General features: G+C 37.2%; 1 protein-coding gene across 1 annotated transcript; it reads left to right on the forward strand.

Annotated features, from left to right (window-relative positions):
- The first annotated feature begins 2,130 nt into the window (after nt 1-2,130).
- On the forward strand, nt 2,131-18,519 carry LOC104903441 (protein ECERIFERUM 16). Its single transcript, XM_010691476.4, has 4 exons — nt 2,131-2,665; nt 3,783-3,892; nt 5,821-5,925; nt 17,367-18,519. Exons 1-4 carry the CDS (start codon nt 2,260-2,262, stop codon nt 18,165-18,167), a joined length of 1,422 nt encoding a protein of 473 aa, XP_010689778.2. The 5' UTR covers nt 2,131-2,259; the 3' UTR covers nt 18,168-18,519.
- Nucleotides 18,520-18,734: the final 215 nt, after the last annotated feature.

Raw genomic sequence — 18,734 nt, forward strand, 5'->3', positions numbered from 1 at the left:
AAATTAGTATAAATTAGCAAATTCAAACAAAACAAAACAAAACAAAACTAAACTCAACAAAACTAAACAAAACTAAGCTAAACTAAATTAAACTAAACTAAACTAAACTAAACTAAACTAAGCTAAACTAAACTAAACTAAACTAAAGTAAACTAGTTACTAATGAAGTACAACAACAACAACAACAACAACAACAACAACAACAACAACAACAACAACAACAACAACAACAACAACAACAACAACAACAACAATAACACAACAACAACCACCACAAAAATAACAACCACAACTACAACAACCCCACCAAATCCCTAGTTTTTTAACCTATAAAACAAAGGAACTATTTAAACTAAAATTAAATTAACTCAAATCAATCAAATTTAAACCCTTTAACTATTATACAACCTAATTTCACTAACAATTATTCATAAAATTACAATGAATAATAAATTTATGATATTACAATAAAAGTTATGAACTTTTAGTTACCTAGCTAGGAAAAGGTGGAGGAGGAATAATGTAGTTGTTTAGGTAGGGGAGGAGGAATGTAGTTGTTAGGGCGTGCAAGCTAGCTAGGGAAGCAGTGGTGGCCCAAAGCTAGGGCAGTAGTGGTGGCACGCTCAGCTGATGGTGGAAGCTTCAGGTGCGTTGGCGGTGGTATGGTTGCCGGTGTGGTGTGGTGGTGCGTGGAGCTGAGGCAGTGGTGTGGAGCTCAACTAGCTACGGAGTAATTGTAGTGAGTTTTGAGGGAAGGGAAAATAAGAGCTGAACTGAATGCTGTAATTTTTTTTTTGGGGGGGGGGGGGAATTAGTAATCGATTTTCGGATGCGGTCCCAAGAACGGCATCAGGTTCGTGAAAAACCGCATCTGTTTTACAATCTGATGCGGTCTTATTGTGGACCGCATCAGATTGTTCTACGAACTTTCCCTCCCATTTTTTATCTTGATTTTTGGATGTGGTTTTACAAAAATCGCATCTATTACTAAGTGACATATAAGGTTTTTTTCCACTAGTAGTGCTCACTCCTCGTCATCGACCACCATTAACAGATCTCCAGCACCTCCTTCACTCCTCTACAATCTTCGGCTCCTTCATCATTATTGCTCACCATATCCACTAGTGCTCACTCCTCATCATCGACCACCATTAACAGATCTCCAGCATCTCCTTCACTCCTCTACAATCTTCGGCTCCTTCATCGTTATTGCTCGCCATCTTATTTAACGAAATTAACGAAATTAGCCCTTCATTGTTATTGCTCGCCATGGAGTCATTCGCTTGCCATCACGTTTGTTGGCCGCGTTCTTCATATCTACTGTGCTAGGCATCTTGGTGAATGATGATAGCGTACTAGATTATTCACAAGATTGGTGTTACTCGTATTTGTGGGTGGGACTTACTCGTATTTGGGTTTACTTTTACTCTCTATACTTTTTTTTTTGTGTGTGCTTTATATATGGGCATGCCATACGTGAAATTATAGATGTGGCCGGTAGGGGTGTTCATAAAAAAACGAAACCGAAATACTGTACCACAATATCGAAAAATCGGTCTAAATGGGTGGTTACTGTACCGACAAAAAAAGTTTTGACGGTATAGTTACTGAATTGATAAAATTAGCGGTTAAACGGTACGGTTACGGTTATGATTTTTGAGTGAACGGTTAACTGAAATACCGAAATATTTTTTCTCTATTTAATTGTTGTAAAACATTTTCAAACAATTACATTAATTCTAATATTTATTGCTAAGTTGCAACAATTAGAGGAAGCATGTAATTATTTGGAAACTCTAATACTAATATAAACACTATAATTAGGAAATGAAGTGAATTTTTAGTGTTTGTTATATTTTTCAATTGATTTATTATCCACTTTATAATACATTTTATATTAGAGTATATATAATATTAAATATATGCACAAAATGATTGAAAATATATACGTACATTAAGTAAAATATAATACTATAACTTAAATAACGGTTAATAGTTAACTGAAAAATCGTACCGAAAAAACGGTTAACCACTTAGGCGATAACCGGTCTAAACTGAACCGAAACTTCCGATTACCGAACTAAAAAGATTGTTTCGGTACGATTAACCACCCATGAACAGTACTGGCCGGCGTATATGAGAATGTGTGATCTAACATTGCTGTAGCCCCCAAATATCAGGAACACAATCACTCTCGGCGAACTCCACTTTTGCTGAGAACCGAGAAATCAGAGAGAAGTAGACAGTAAACGACAAAAAATGGACATAAAATCAATGGCGAAATCGAAGAGATCTCACACCCAACATCACCAGCCCAAAAAACCTCCCAAAACAACTTCTTCCAGTTCTTCTGCTACTTCCACTTCTACTGCGGCGAAGAAAGATGGTAGAGAGAGAAAGAAGGCTTCTTTACCAACCCCTTCACTTCCTTCAAATTGGGATCGATATGAAGATGAAAATCTAGAAGATGAAATTGAAGTAGTACGATTCCACTCGGATTCTTATCAACCGAGTCCACTCGCCGATTCTGAGTCTAAATCAGCGGTTGATGTTGATATTGATGTGTTTAAGCCGAAGAGTAAAGGTGCTGATTTCAGAGATTTGATTGCTCAAGCGAAAGAGTCTCGCTCTTATTATTCGCCTTCTTTTGATGATAAGTTGCCTGGTAATTTCTCACCCTTTTCTTATTCGATTTTTGTTATATGTGAAATTTATTATATTTTGATTGCAATGTTGTTCATTGCGTTTCAATTTCATTTTTGTTTCAACGTGATGGAATTTTTTTGACTGCTTCCATTTTTGTGCATGATTGAATTTCGCGTTCTACATTGTATTTAAGCTTTTAAGTATGTATTTTTGTAGTGATGATTTAAAATGAAGGCAGAAAGTAAGATATCTGCTGATGTTTTACCTACGGATTACTAGGTGATTTCCGTTTGATGATTGTTGTGAATTTGACAATTGTGACATAAATGTTGTAACTCGACACTTGATACATGTCCTTAGAATCTGGGCAAGTTGATGTACCTCTGAAAACTGCATATCCTCTGAAAGATTAGTAAAGTCGAAGCATCTTGATACATGTTTTGTGTTGGATACTTGTAGTGGAGTTTATGATGGTGTAAGCTTACTTCAAACATGAGAAATGTCAGAAGGCTTCTAGCGGGGATGAGCTCTGGCAGTTCAAGAAGACTGGAATAGATGTTGAAGTTTTTCTCTTGCTGAATTCCTTATAAGCTTGGAGTTCATGTAGGCCTTAAAATACCGTATGGAAGTACAAGGTTCTGCATCACTCATAAGATGACTCAGCATCACCAATGGTACTTGCAAGTTGTTGAAGCCACAGTTTGTCTTTGCAACTTTGGCATGTTGTTGCTTTGAATTTTTTCATGCTTGGATGGTAGACTTTCGTGGTTGCCAATGTTGTACTTAATTATGTATAGTGTTGCCTGTTAAAATTGTTACATGTGCCAGTTAATCATTTCCTGTGACATTGAAGCAGATGGAAAGGAAAGGAAGTTGAAACGCTAGATTTTAGTTTCAGAGTATTTGTTGCCTTTGAAATATTTGTACAAGGATGTTATATTGTTTTCTTATTCTCCAACTAGCGTTTTGGCTATATAACTACTTCTCGTATGTTCTATCATCTTTGAGAATTTTGTGATAGTTGGAATTTAATATTTTGATTGTAAATGTTGTCCATGGTTAGTCTAATACTTGAATCTATAAATCTTGATGGCTTGATGTTATTCTTTTAATACTGTAACTTGAATTATTTCTAGAGTTCTACCAGGGAGCGGCACCAATGTTTGCTGTTCGGGGGGAAAAGATTATTTTACAGGATAGGGATGATGATTTTCTTATGGAGTGTGAAGTGAGTGGCACTGAAGAGGTATCAAAAAAATTGTTATGCATTTTATTTCTAGTGCTCACTTGCATTTGCTGCATTAGGATCAAGTATATGATATCTCATATATTCAAGCAGGTTATATTTTATACGCACGGTTATTTATGTATAATATTTCCATTTTTGACAGTTCACGACACCTTTAAGTAACTATAATTTTACATAACCCTACACAACCATGGTGAAATATAAGAAATCACTTTGCCTGTCCTATTTGTTTTCCTACTTTGTTTTTTTTTTTTTTTTTTTTTTTTTCTCTCAAGAAGAATCTAAATAGGAAGAACAAATAGGAAGTGAGGGAGTAATAAAAAATCTCAATGATATTCATGTTAATATCTCTCTTTGATCTTCTCTATTTATAAGGAATTATTCGCCTTTCCCTCTCTATACTCAAACTAACTCTCTTACCTTCCCGTTCAAGCTGATTTTGTGCGCCTAGGTGTGGTTTTTTGCGCATCGGTCGATTTTGTGCTCCTCTTGAAATCGCCTCGCCTAGCACAAAAAAAGCGCTTGACAGCAACCGATTTGTGCCAGTGCCTCAGGCATGCTTTTTAATACGCTGCTCTACTCTTCACCCTTAGGTTAGTTCACTAATTTGCCAGCCTTTCAAACTTCCACCCTATCCTCAAGGTGGACAATTATAGGCTTCTTTTTTCCGGCATCTGCAATTTTATCCTCAAGGTGGATAGCTGCAGGCTTGCAGCTCCCAATTGGTGACGTGGCGTGCCCAGATGTGGCTTAAACTTGGGTGAATATTGCATTGGCTTGTCTCAGGGAAAAAAATGTCAAGTTGTGTTGGAATTTTGATTTGGTGCTATGCGCTGTGTTTTTGGGGGATAATTATTATGAATTCTGGAGGCTGGGTGGGGTGAAGAAGAAGTTTGTTGAGTTGATACATGAACTGGGTGGGGTGCTTGTGATTTATAATATGGGGTAATTGGAGAGGAGAGTGGTAGGCGCGTGGGCTGCAGGGTGTGAAGTGAAGAGTAGAGTATATGGAATTGAGGATTGACTATGGGGAAATGGGCCTTAAGTTTGTAAGTTCATCAAAAGGTATTAAAGAAAGAATAGGTTTGTATCGAGTATTCGAGTTGGCCCGTAATACCTAAGAAGAGAATATATGGATTTAGACTTGGCAGGCGCAAACTCATTCCATATCTCATTTATATTTTTGAGATCTGATTTTTAATCTGTCATCTAATGTAGTGGTCATATTTGTTGTCTGATATAAGCGACTCAAATGACTTGGCCCAAAACTATCATACTTTGCCTCATTAATTGAAGTGGATGTGGGTTTTTGACAGAAGGAAGATTGCATAGGCCTTGTTCTTAGTGTTTTGTAACAGAATCAGGTCTCTTACGTTTTCCCCTCAAACGTTTGTTGTAATAACCGGAGCTCTGGTAAATTTGAAGCTTGCTGCTACCTGACTTCCAGCAGTACCAGGGCCGCGAAACCATATGGCTCTGATACTGTTTACTGTGAACTGACATAGCTAGTAGAATTAGATGAATTTGTGGTAAACAACATCCATCAATGATATACAAGCTTTTGAGAGGTTTTTCTTTCTCAAATTCTATAAGAAACTAAAAGAAACTCAATGGTATTAGTGACAAGTTTTCTCTCTTTGATCTCCTGTATTTATAGAGAATCTAATTCTCTTTCCTCTTTCTCACTTTAACTATCTATCTTATCATCCCGTTCAAACTAATCGTGACCAAGTAACTATGGATTACCTACTCTACCTCTCTCCATTAGGTTAGATCATTTACATTCGTTTCTTAGGTACTTTCATGTTAGTTATTCATTTTTATTCTCTTTCGTTTTTGTCCAGAAGTCCTCAGTATTTATTTAAAATTATGGTTAAATGCCTTCTATATTTTCTTGTTATTTTATTGTTTGTATTCTGGTGCAGGTACCTTTTTTGACCCTAGATCTAGAGGATATTGCAGAGCGGTTGTCAAACGTTGATATAGCTAAAAGACTCTTCATCGAACCAGATCTTTTTCCTCCTGAATTGGTCTGTGTTCTTATCTGCAATCTTATGATATTTGCCTCTCTTCTCTGTTTTGCATGCTTGTACTTGTTTATCATCAGTTCATCACATTAACATGGTTGAATGCTTGCCTGAGTTCCATGTCATCCTTTTATGTAGTTGAAGTAAAACCTTGACTTTCCTGCAAAATTTTTTTTTTTTGGAATCGGACAGTTGCTTAGTTTCAATTCCACATCAATCACAGGATAGCAGTTTTGAACTCAGATTGGTAGAACAAGTACGATTAAGTTTGATTATATAGTTTGGGTTTGTGAAATCCTGGACTACAGAATAAGAGACAATGAAGATGAACTTGATTGATAGAAATGGGAATTACACAAAATAAAGATAGTTGCCAAGTATTCGAGTGACTTGGTCAAACTCCCAAAACTAACACTAAAATGAACTCTCAATGATTTTCTTCATATCTTTCCCTCCCACTAACGGCTTTATTTATAGAGCTAACTTACTTACTCTCCAAGCTAGCCTAGTTATTTTGTACTCCCTATATTACCCCTCTCCCTAAACCCAATGAACTTCCACCTTGTCCTCAAGGTGGGTAGTAATCGGCTTCATCTTCCCGACGTCGGCAACAATAGGTGAGATTCCACTTCACCTTATTTACAAGAGAACAACTGAGGTGCTTCTTAGCTAGGATCACCATCGCATCCACTTTTGTTGTCCCACCACATTCGAATTCTCCTCCATGTCGTTCACTTGCAACTAGAGATGGCAATGGGTAGGATTTGGACAGGGTCATCTAGCATCCAGATCCAAATCCGTTTTTTAGGCAAGGATTCATATCCTACTGCGATCCATTGGGTAATATGAATGAGGATCCAGATCCGTATAGATCTTACGGATCTGGGTCCTAAATGGATCCAAAATGGATCCTTGTCTGTTTTGTTCAAACTACCCTAATTTTCACAATAATAATTAAAGATTTTAAACGATAAAGTCATCTAATATCAACCATAAATTACATTTAATTTCTGAAAAATAACCATTGCAACTATTTAATTATCAAACTGTAGATTAATCGACTATTTCTGAAATTATCCAGTAAATTCGCACATTAATTAGAACAATAATTCGAAATTCAAGCAAAAATCCGTTATTACATGTAATAACTAATATTATAATATTAATTATTATTATAAAAACGGGTAAACGGACTCGATCCGGGTAATAATTTAGGACCCGACCCACATCCGTTTTTTCCAAGGAGGATCCAGATCCTACCTGGATCTATAGGGTCCAAAATATGAGGATCCAAATCCGTAAAAAATGAATCTGGATCCACGGATACGGGTAGGGTCCATTATCCACCGCCATCTCTACTTGCAACTCTCTTTGATTCGTCATACTGTCGCCGGTGAAGCCTCACCACCCTTCGACGGTGTAACCACCTTGGAAACTTTTGGAACCACCTTAGTTATAAAAATGCGCCCAAGGCGCACCTAGGCGCTAGGCGATCTCATGCGCATAGAAAATCGCCTCAGAAGTCCTAGGTGAGGCGAGCTACGATGGGCGTAGGCAAGCGCGTGCCTCATGCCGCTTTTTGGGGAGGCACTAGGCGACCGCCTTGGTCGCTTTCCGGCTAGATGCGTGAGAACCGAGAAGGGAAGAAGATCTGAGCTAAAAACTCTAAAAAAGGAGAAATTTCTTAAAATTAAAACTTAACCAAGATTTAAAACTCAAATTCGAACAAAAGCCCTCAATTAATTGCATGAATTTGTTTTGGTTTCATCCCCAAATCAAAATCCTAATCTGGAAAAAAAAACCCTAATTTTTGAATCTCATAAATAACTGTTTTTTGTGGGCAAAAGCTTTCCAGTTGTGGCAGAGATTGCCGGTGAGCAATGATCGGTGGTCTTCGCTGGTTATGCATCTCAGCTAAATTTCTCTCCTCAAATTTCCACTTACTCTCTTCTCTCTTCGGTCTTCTCCTCGGTCCTCCTGTAAGCTGATACTTTTTCTTTCTTTCCTTTATTTGTTTTTGTGTAATTTATTCTACAACTTTATGCCTTTTGCTTTATTGCCAGTTGTGACTTGTGAGCTGTAGTCACATGTCTCTTAAAAAACAATAAGTTGTAGTCACGTGTTTTTCTTTTTTCTTTCTCTTTTTTTTAATATAATTTATCTATTTTCGCTGTTTTTGTCTTTTTCCTTCTCCTCTCTTTTTCTTCGTCAGTTCTTTTTAGCCTCTGGTCAGATTTTTTCCCAAAAATAATGAAGTTTGCAGTTAACTTTTTAATGTTGCAGACTAAAAAAACAGGAAATCAGAGTAGCTAATTTTACCATATAGATAAGCAGCAGCTTATAATTTAAGTTACAGCAGCTTATATAATCTTTTTTAGTATTTTTATGTTGTTTCGAGTACAAATTATGTTCTACAATTGATAGTTAAGCATTTTGGCAACAAAGGTGCGCCTCGCTTACGGGATGTGTGCGCCTCGCTTACGGGATGTGTGCGCCTTCGCCCTTCGCCTTGCTCCTCCCTTGGCCTTGCGCTTTGCGCCTTGGTGGGTCTTTTGCTTTTAAAACATAGCCGAACCACAATTGGAAGCACTTTTTTCCGATCTTCCATTATTGAGTGCCACCTTATTTTCGTCAGCAATGAAGGATGGATTCTCTAGAGATCTACTTTTCTTCAAATTTGAAGAATCATCTTCTTGTGGTTCAACTTCTTCCTTACCGAAAGCTTGAAAAGCAATAATGGTGGTTTGAATTTCCTTAAATTCATCCACCACTTTCTATTCCTCCACTGGAGTTGGCCGTCCTTTCCTCTTCTTCCATTCGGTTTGCTCTGCTTCCATTCACAACTTCCCGAATCCTTATGGTAGGGATTGTTGGTGCTCTTCGAGATAAGTACTCGCTGTGAAAAAGTCATCCCTAAACCTTGCTTGAAGATGAGTTTGATATTTTGTAAATTTTGCCAAATGTTGGTGATGTGAATCTTATTGAAGATTTCACTTAGCTAGGCTCTTTAACGTAGTTTAGTGGATTTGGTTTATGCAAGTTTGTATTTTTTTTTGTAGTTTTTATTTATTTAGTAATAGGATATGATGAACCCAGGTGTATTTCAGCTCACGGTTCAACTAGGGTTTTAGATTCACTTGTAAAACAAGGGTTTTGGATTCTCTCCTGAAACTCAAAATAACTCAAACTCATCTACTTTATTCCATATGGCCGAAAATCCTTTATATAGTACAAGATTTTCCTAAACCTAATGGAATTAGAAAAACAACTAAACTTATTTATCTTTATCTTAAGGATCAAGATAAATAATTATCCTATCTTTAACTATACTACTTCACACGCCTACTTTGACTCAAATGATAAGGAATTAGACTCCTAAATATAATAGGATTCCTTTATCATTTACACACTTAATTAAAATAAAATGAAATTAAAAACCCTAAATTACATAAAATCCTAACAGAACTAGAATTCCATATAATTATTACTATTTCCATATCAAACTCCCCCTCTAGAAAAAAAACTTGACCTCAAGTTTTGTTGTAGCCAAGGAATCATCCATGCGCGAAATCCGTGATCCATCAAAATGAGAGCATGACTGGCAAACAGCAGTAGAAGAGACGATACTGTTTGATATGTGCGACAAAGACTAACCACATGACAACCAAAATCACTACGAGTAGTTCCATATGGTGGTACCCAACATGTCTTTGGAGGCTTGGGCGAACATGGGGCAGCTATCAGTACGTTGGGCGTGGGGCAAACCAAAGAAGTCATCGGGACATCACGGTGAACATCCAAGGATGGAGCATGGGGAGGGGAGCAAGGCAAAGTGTCTTGCTGGATGGGTGGTGGATCGGACGAAGGAACAATAGTAACCAAAGCATCCGAATGTACCTTCTCGTCGGCCAGCATTTGCTTGACGAACACGATATATTCTTCCTTAGTCACATATTCTTCGTTGGGGCATTGATATTCTTCATGACCTAGTCCTTGGCACTTCAAACAACGTACCTTTGTAGCACGTCGCAAGGTGGTGAATTGCGTGGACATAGCAGCCATCTGGGCAATGAGTGCATCGAGCTTGTTGTTCGTAGCTTGGATGGCAGCGTTCGTAGCCTGGATGTCAGCGTACATCGCGGCTTGGGTATCGGGCATGGTAACAGGCGAGGTGATCGAAGGACAGCAGCACGGCTGGACGTTTAACGCTGCACAGAACTCAATACATGTCCAAACAGTATGAAATTTTGACACAACAAACTTCAAGATGTTACGAGTCCAACGAGCCAAAAATCATCGAATTCCGATACGGGACGCTCTGTCACGCGCCGTCGCAAGATAGTCGTGTCAATCTGGGCGACAGAAATTTTACGCAAATGTATTCGATTGCTGCGACTTCGTCACTGGTCCAAATATGCTCAAATTTTAACACGATATAGATCTCTTTGTTAGCTTTCCAACGAACCAAGAAAAGCAAAATTCCGACGTGTAACGGAGCCACACGAACAGATTTACCGAGGGTGTGCGTGGGTGGTTTGATCAGCAGCGACGGATATGGGGGGTGAAGTAGCAGCAGCCACACCAATTGATGTGAATCTTATTGAAGATTTCACTTAGCTAGGCTCTTTAACGTAGTTTAGTGGATTTGGTTTATGCAAGTTTGTATTTTTTTTTTGTAGTTTTTATTTATTTAGTAATAGGATATGATGAACCCAGGTGTATTTTAGCTCACAGTTCAACTAGGGTTTTAGATTCACTCGTAAAACAAGGGTTTTGGATTCTCTCCTGAAACTCAAAATAACTCAAACTCATCTACTTTATTCCATATGGCCGAAAATCCTTTATATAGTACTAGATTTTCCTAAACCTAATTGAATTAAAAAAACAACTAAACTTATTTATCTTTATCTTAAGGATCAAGATAAATAATTATCCTATCTTTAACTATACTACTTCACACGCCTACTTTGACTCAAATGATAAGGAATTAGACTCCTAAATATAATAGGATTCCTTTATCATTTACACACTTAATTAAAATAAACTGAAATTAAAAACCCTAAATTACATAGAATCCTAACAGAACTAGAATTCCATATAATTATTACTATTTCCATATCAGTTGGCGAAAAGACTCCTCAAGGGAAACACCACATCACCCGTTCCTTCAAATCCTCCCACCAGAAGAACGATCGTTGTTGCTTGTGCGCCGCTTGAAACCATATCAGCGCGTCGCTCTCGAGACCAACACATGCAACCTCCAAATTCTCCTCTTCGCTAAACCACAAAAGCTGGAAGTAATCTTCCATCTCCCAAATCCATTCATCCAGATTCCTTCCATCAAATAGAGGGAGTTAGAAGCTCCTGAGCTTCAGCTTCTTTAGATGTGGACACTATGGATTCAAGTTCTTCATGATTTCTATGAACCCTCACTAATTAGATTTCTTATCTGGTGCATTTTTTATATGGTCATACGATATTCTTGGAGCAATTAAATCTCCATAATCGTATGCTGTGGTTCCAAGTTGTAATGAACCTAAATCTTGGACTATCGAATAAGAGATATTGAAGATGAACTTGATTGGTAAAAATGGGAATTACACAAAATAAAGGTAGTTTGCCAAGTATTCGAATGACTTGGTAAAAGCTAACACTAAAACTCTCAACAATTTTCTTCATATCTCTTCCTCCTACTAACTATTGTATTTAAAGAGCTTACTCACTCTCCAAGCTAGCCTAGTTATTTTGTACTCCCTTTATTACCCCTCTCCCTAAACCCAATGCATAACAGTTTCCTCCTAGTTATAATCAAAATTGAAATATTATTTGGAGTCTGAAACATATACTTCCTCCGTTTCTAAATAAGTGCAACACTTCTTGTTTTCACGTTTGCCAATGCATTATTTTAACCATTAATATCTTCAATTATCAATAAGTAAAAATTATAAAAAGTTGATATTGAAAAAATTCACACTCAGACGAATCTAACATCCCACATGACTATGTTTTTCCTAAAATGTAAATCACCAAAGCTAATTAAAGTTTAAACTGTGAATAGTAAACACTATGCAATTGTTGCACTTATTTAGAAACGGAGGAAGTATATGACATAAATTAGTGAATCCAATATTCCCAAACTATCTTTATCGAATTCAACTACATCCTTATCCAAAGTGATTTGGCAAATCTCATTATTTTGCATAAAAGAATCCCATGTCCACAAGGGTGGTTCAAATATATTGGGCGATCCAAGTATAAGACTAAAAAAAAGTACCTATACTTGAATCGGTAAAGATGTTAAATTACATGATTGTTCTGGGATATACGACAAAATATCCAACATATTTTGTTTACAATTGTAGAGTAAACGTTAAATGAAGGACTAAAATACTAAACAAATTTCGGAAATGAAGATTAGTTTAGGTGAGGCCGTTCGAATTTGACTTTAGTTGCCTTTGGCTTCTTAAAGATGACAAATTATCATGGGAAATGAATCTTGGATGAGAACATGAGCTCTAGTTAGCTAAATGACTTCTCATGAGCTCAAATCCTGATCTTTCCCATTATAATACATGGGCTTACCACTAGCCAAAAATATCTATTAGATTAAGTTTTGACCCCAATAATAGCCCTATGAGGTTGTCTTTGTTGCACCATCTCAGATTTGTCCATGTATATCTAGCCTCTATTCATGATAGGCTCCATCAAAGGTTCGCACGAAGTCTTAAATGTAGTTATGATTGGAATAATGGTCACAGCCCCACTTTCGCAGCCATTGTGGATGGTTTTGTGGTTCTTTGTCCTAATGTCATGGTTGTGATGCGGCCGGGATCACATATTCATACTTGAATTCATTTTCACTTATTTGAACATAATTTATTGGAATCTATAAAAACTTATTGGGGGTTATCTTAATGTATTGGTTGGAACTTATTTTAGAAGGTGTTAGAACTTTTTGAACATATTTTTGTTGAAATAAGTCAAAATAAGTTTACCATAAGAGGGTTCCGAGATTATGTTCTTAGATCTTAGTTTGCTGAATAATTATGTTCGTATGAATTAGAATAAGGAAGGCCATACCCAAAAAGCGAATCTAATACTGTTAGTCAAATAAGTCTTATGAGATTCTCTTTTTTTTCCTTGTTTCACTTTTCACGGGAAGTTCTATGTGACAATATGTTTTAGGCGTTCCAAAATCATCTTGGGACTAAAGCTTTGGTGTTGTATAAGCACCTTTGTTTCGTGGTACCTTACCTTGGATTTCAACAAAAAATTGAATATTTTGACCATTGATTCTTTTCATCATGCTTTTCTCTCCCCCCCCCCCTCGCTTGTCTCGTCTTACTTTTTGGAGCTCTCGTTCTTCATCGTCTATATGTCGGCTTTAATTTCCTAAAGCTACATAAGTGATGCTCATCAACTTAGTCGCACCGATTCATTTTAGAAAATCGAGCCATGAAATATGCTTTCAAGCTTAGTTTAAAAGGCGCAAGGCGAAGGCGCACTCATCTTGTAGGCGAGGCACACCTTTTTCAAAAACAATTATTTGGATTATATGCTAGAATTAGGAAAGCTTCCAATATTCCTAACAGAACTAGGAATACTTTACAACCTTTATTTCTAAGAGAGACTAAGCTATTCAAATCCACATCAACTGATATAGAACACTTTATTTCGGACCATAATTTCGCAAAAATTTGATATGGTAGTCATGTCTAACACCTGGTGCTCACTTCTAACAAGGCTCAGGTGGGGTACACTTTAGGTAATTTTATTATGATAGTTGGGTATAGGTAAATCTATGTAACTCGTGCCATGTATTGTAGACGTCCAAGTGTCCAAATTTTTGCAAAAAAATTCTTAATGTTTTGGCCAAAAATGAAGTGGTGAAGTGTTCACACTTATGCTTGCTTGTTAGGGCACGCATGGTAACTTACAGGTAAAATGAAAAGTTTAAATACATAGGGGGGACCAATCTTATACTTCGTCCGTCCCAGAAAGATTTGAACACTTGTTGGGATACATTAAATAAGTGATAAGTTGTACGGTTGTTCTTAGTTTTTAAAAAGCGGGTCTGTGAAGTAGAGGCATTGGTTAAACCGCATTCGACAAGCCAGGCGAAGCGCAGTACGACAGGCGACCTCAGGCGTGCACTTTTTGCCGCCTTTGACGGAGACACAAGGCGCACCGCTTTGCCGCTTTTAGCGAGAAGGCGCGGAAGAGAGGGGGGTGAGAGTAGATCTCGGCTATAAAGTTGAACAAAACCCCAAAACATTCAAATTTAGACCTAACTTGGTTTGTATTTAGCAATTTCGAGCAAAAAGCCCCTTGTCAATTGTAGTAAATTTCATTAAATTAAACCCTTGTTAAAATTCGTGATTTGGGAGAGAACCCTAACTCACGAATTGGTTGCAATTAATGTCACCAGGCAAGGTACGTCCTTTTTTATCTTTCTTCAAACTTCTTTGATCTTCTATCTTCTTTTCTTTTTTTTTTTTTTCAATCTTCTCTCTTTTTTGACTTCTCTTCTTCGATCTTCTCTCTTCTCTTCTTCGATGGTATTTTCTTCTTCTCCTCATTTTTCTTGAGCTTCTATTTGTAACTTCTATTCTTTGATCTAAGCTTTGAAATGAACATTTTTTTCCTTTCTTTTTATTATTGAAGTAAAATGCGCGGTTTCCCACTCCCTTGACCTGACCCACATTGCACTACGGTGCTTTATGTGCAATTTTTTTTCCTTTTCTAATAGAAATGTCACTTTTTACATTATATTATTTTTCTCTTAAAGCTATATATATTTTTACCTTTTTTGCAAGTATATATAATTTACCTTTTTTTATACAAGTATATTTATTTTACTTTGAAATGGGACTCATGTATTGAAAATTTAGTCTCACAAAAGCTAAATAATACTCCCTCCATCCCATAATACTCTTTACACTTTCTTTTTTTATGTGTCTCATAATAATCTTTACAAATTTTTTTTGAGATATGACCCATTATTATTTTAATCATTCTACCTTTTAATTATTAGCCCACACTGCCTCTCCTCGAAATAAAATTATACCACTCTTATTACCTACCAACTCTAACCATGGCCCACATTCTCTCTCCTTAAAATAAAATAATACTACTTTTTCCTAACTACTAACTCCTATTACATCTACTTTTCAATTAAATAACAATTTATAACCAAACAACAACTTATCATCTAAAACTATGTGCCTTGATAAGTGTCAAAAGTATTATGGGACGTAGGGGGTAATAAAATTAAAAGTGCACCTGCCTTACGAGATGCGCGTGCCTTCGCCTTGCACCTTCTTTTGCCATGCTCCTTTTAAAACTAAGATGTGGTTATCAAATGTTATTCTATTTGAAAAGTAGATAAGAGAGAAGTTGGTGGGGTATTTATTAATAGAGGAGAAAGAAAGTTGCGTAAATTTTTATTGATAAAAGGTAGAGTGTGGGCCAAAAGAGTGTAAAAGCAATAATATATTAATAGTGGGAGCATGTCAAAAATAGAAGTGTTCAAACTAATTCGGGACAAACATAAAAGGAAAGTGTTCATATTATTTTGGGACGAAGGAAGTATTGAATCATTTCAATTTTAAGGGCACGTTCGGTTTAGAAAAGGGAAAAGGAGATTTTTTTAAGAAAGAGCATAGAAAGCTAAATGTTGAGATTTACTCGGTTGTTTGTTTAGAAACAAGAAAAAAAATCGCATTTAACAACCACCACGTCCTTCGCTAAACAAACACCAGAACCATACCCCTACCCCCCATTGCCTCTCCTCCCTTCATCGTCGTTGTTGTTTCCCTTCTAATCTTTTTTTCGCTAGTGCTACTACCCTCCTCTGTCGTTGCTGTTGTTACTCTAGCTTAGATTTGGATATTTCTTGGTGGAGATATCTTTGTTCTTGGGTTGGTTTTTAATGGCGGGGTCGGGTTTTATCGGTGGAGGTAGCTTCTTGATGGTTGTTGTGGGCTTAGTTTTCAAAAGTGCACCTAAAAGGCACCACCTTGCCGCCTTGCCTCTTTTAGTGAAGAGGCACAGAAGGGAGAGGATGAGAGTAGATCTGAGTTGAAAAAAAAAAAAAGAAACCCCAAAAACTTTCAAATTAAGACTTACCTTGGTTTTAATCTAGTAACTTTGAACAAAGCCCTTTGTTAATTGTAGTAAAGTTCATTAATTAAACTCTAATTTGAGAGAAAAACCCTAATTCACGAATTGGTGGCAATTCATGGCCGCCCACTCGCCGGAAGTTACAAAGGATGTCGGCGAGCCAACCACCATTATTTCGGGCACCATATGTCTGGTGAGTGGTGCCGACAAGCAACCTTGAGTTCAGTCCCCCTTTCTCTTTTTTCGATCTTCTTTTCTGCTTTTGCTCATGTTTCTTGAGCTTCTATCAATTTATAGATAATCTTCTCTTCCTCGATCTTGAGGTAAGCTTTTAGCTCAACTTTTTTTTTTTTCCTATTCTTTTTATGTTGAGTGGTATATTATTGAAGTAAAATGAAAGGCTACCCACTCCCTTAACCCCATTGCTCCACATGTGTGGAAAGTTTCTTCCTTTTCTTTATGGAAAGGTGTCACTTTTTATATTACATTAATATGTTTTTTTTCTTGAATCCATATTTATTGTACTTTGACTTAGGACTAGGATGCGTACTCCTTCGCTTTGCGCTTCGGTGTGCCTTGCGTCTTCTAAACTAATGCTGTGGGGTTTTCGTGGGTAGGGGGTGGGTTTTCGTTGGTGAGGGATGGGTTTTCGTGGGTGGTTTTAAGTGGCTGTAGTGGGGTCTTTTGGGGGTGTTTCCTGTGGCTTTAGAGTTTAGGGGGTTTAAAGGGGGTGGGATTTTGGTAGTGGTTTGGTAAGTTGGGGGCGGTGTAAGCGGTGTTTTTCAGTTGCTGATGAGGATAGCGGTGATGGAGAGAGAGTGGTGGAGCGGTGGTGCCAGTGAGGGTGGTTGGTGGGTGTGTGATGGTGTATCGGTGGCTTGGGGAAAGGGAATTGAAATACCTTGAGGGGTGGGTGATCAAAGTAAAGGAGTTTGGGGGGTGAGGAATGATTGAAATGACATTACACAAAACAACAAAGGGAATCAGCCCTATTTATTCGCTTAGCCTTTTGTGAAAACCTCCATACCACACTCCTTTGTGTTTTGTAATACTTATTTTCTTCTAAAATATGTGAAACACTTCTTTCAAAAAGTTTTGAAATAAAAGAGAGAAGTGTTTCACGTATTTGAACAGAGGAAGTATAAACTTTGGTAAGCAAAATGCTGACTTTCCCTAGGAGTATAAGGAACAACGGAAGAAATTGGTTTGTAACTTTTGAGCCTTTGAGTCTCCAGGTTAATTGAGATGACAATTGCATAGATGTCTTTCTAGAGCTATGGAAATATTCTCACTTTTACTTTTTTCATGCTTCAATGCTGCAGCGTGGCCAAGAATCAAATGAAGCTGATAATCAGGTGCCTTTTCAGATAGACGAGAGACGAAAGATGGAAAGAGTTGATAGTTTCGGTGAGTTACTTGCTCTTTATTTACATGAGGAACAAATGGCGAAAAGGCAGGAAGATATAGATAGAGACGGTATGATAACTACATCAATTGCCCAGGACCACTATGATCCAGATCAAGAATCAGAATCCAGTGTGGATTTAAAACAGAGCAAACTGAATGCCTTTGGATATATTGATGCCAGAGAAACAGTACAGATCAAATATGATAGCAAGAAAGAAGCAAAGAGCAATTTAGATTATGCGGGGCAAGTTAGTCATGTTACTGAACAAGTTACAAAGAGCAAATTGGTAGACTTGGACTTTGTAGATGAGAGAGAAAAGCCTCAGATTACTGATGTTGCTGAGCCAGATAGAAGACCTACGTCTAGATTCGAGGCAGCTTCTGCAGAAACAGAACTTGACATGCTTCTTGGATCATTGAACGATACGAAGCTTTTTGATACACCAATTAATCAACCAGGAACATCAGCATATAAGATGGAAGATATTGCAGTCGATGGAGCTCTGTCAAAACATTCATCGGGTCAATCTGCATCTTTATGTCCCTTAACCAGTACTCTCGACGATGAGCTTGATGACCTCCTTGCGGAAACAACTAAAGCAGACAACAAAGATGGTCTTTCCCAATTTACTCAGGTTCAGTCATCCTCTTTGTCCCAACCGAGTTCCAAGTCCAAGGTTCTGGAAGATTTTAGTTTGTGGCTGGATACTATATGATTGTAACTTCTGAACCCCTTTCTGTATTCTAGATGTGTGTCGTATATTTCTATTAATATTTGTTAAAGTAAACTTGTCTTAACTAATCAACACTCCTCCATAGCTAAACAAGTAATCAATCAAAACATACAAGCACTGTTTTTGACTCACGTAGTTGCTACATGCCTGCGTCATGTGTTTGCTTTTGCTCACGTAGTTTCTACATCATGTGCATCTGTTTTCCACAGAAGAAGACAATGACTATTCTGACATCCCATGAGCTATATTATGGATGTTTACTTTTGTCTAAATCCTCTTCTCGAAGATTTGAATAATCAAATATATTAAAGCAAATCGCGATTTATAGCAAGAATTACAATCCAGGGTTAAGTAGTATCAAATTTCATATTAGTAGCTTATTTATGAGTTCATTTGTTGGGTTATCGACCCGTTATGGTCACACGCAGATACGTTTATTATCAGCAATTTTAGCTTGAAATTTCCCCTTTTTTTTGTTGCGTCTATTTGACTTAAAAATTGAAATGAACCCAAAACTATTTAACCTAATGAACCCGTTTGATAGGCGGA

Source organism: Beta vulgaris, chromosome 9 (genome assembly GCF_026745355.1).
Source record: "Beta vulgaris subsp. vulgaris cultivar EL10 chromosome 9, EL10.2, whole genome shotgun sequence".
NCBI classification, from domain to species: domain Eukaryota; kingdom Viridiplantae; phylum Streptophyta; class Magnoliopsida; order Caryophyllales; family Amaranthaceae; genus Beta; species Beta vulgaris.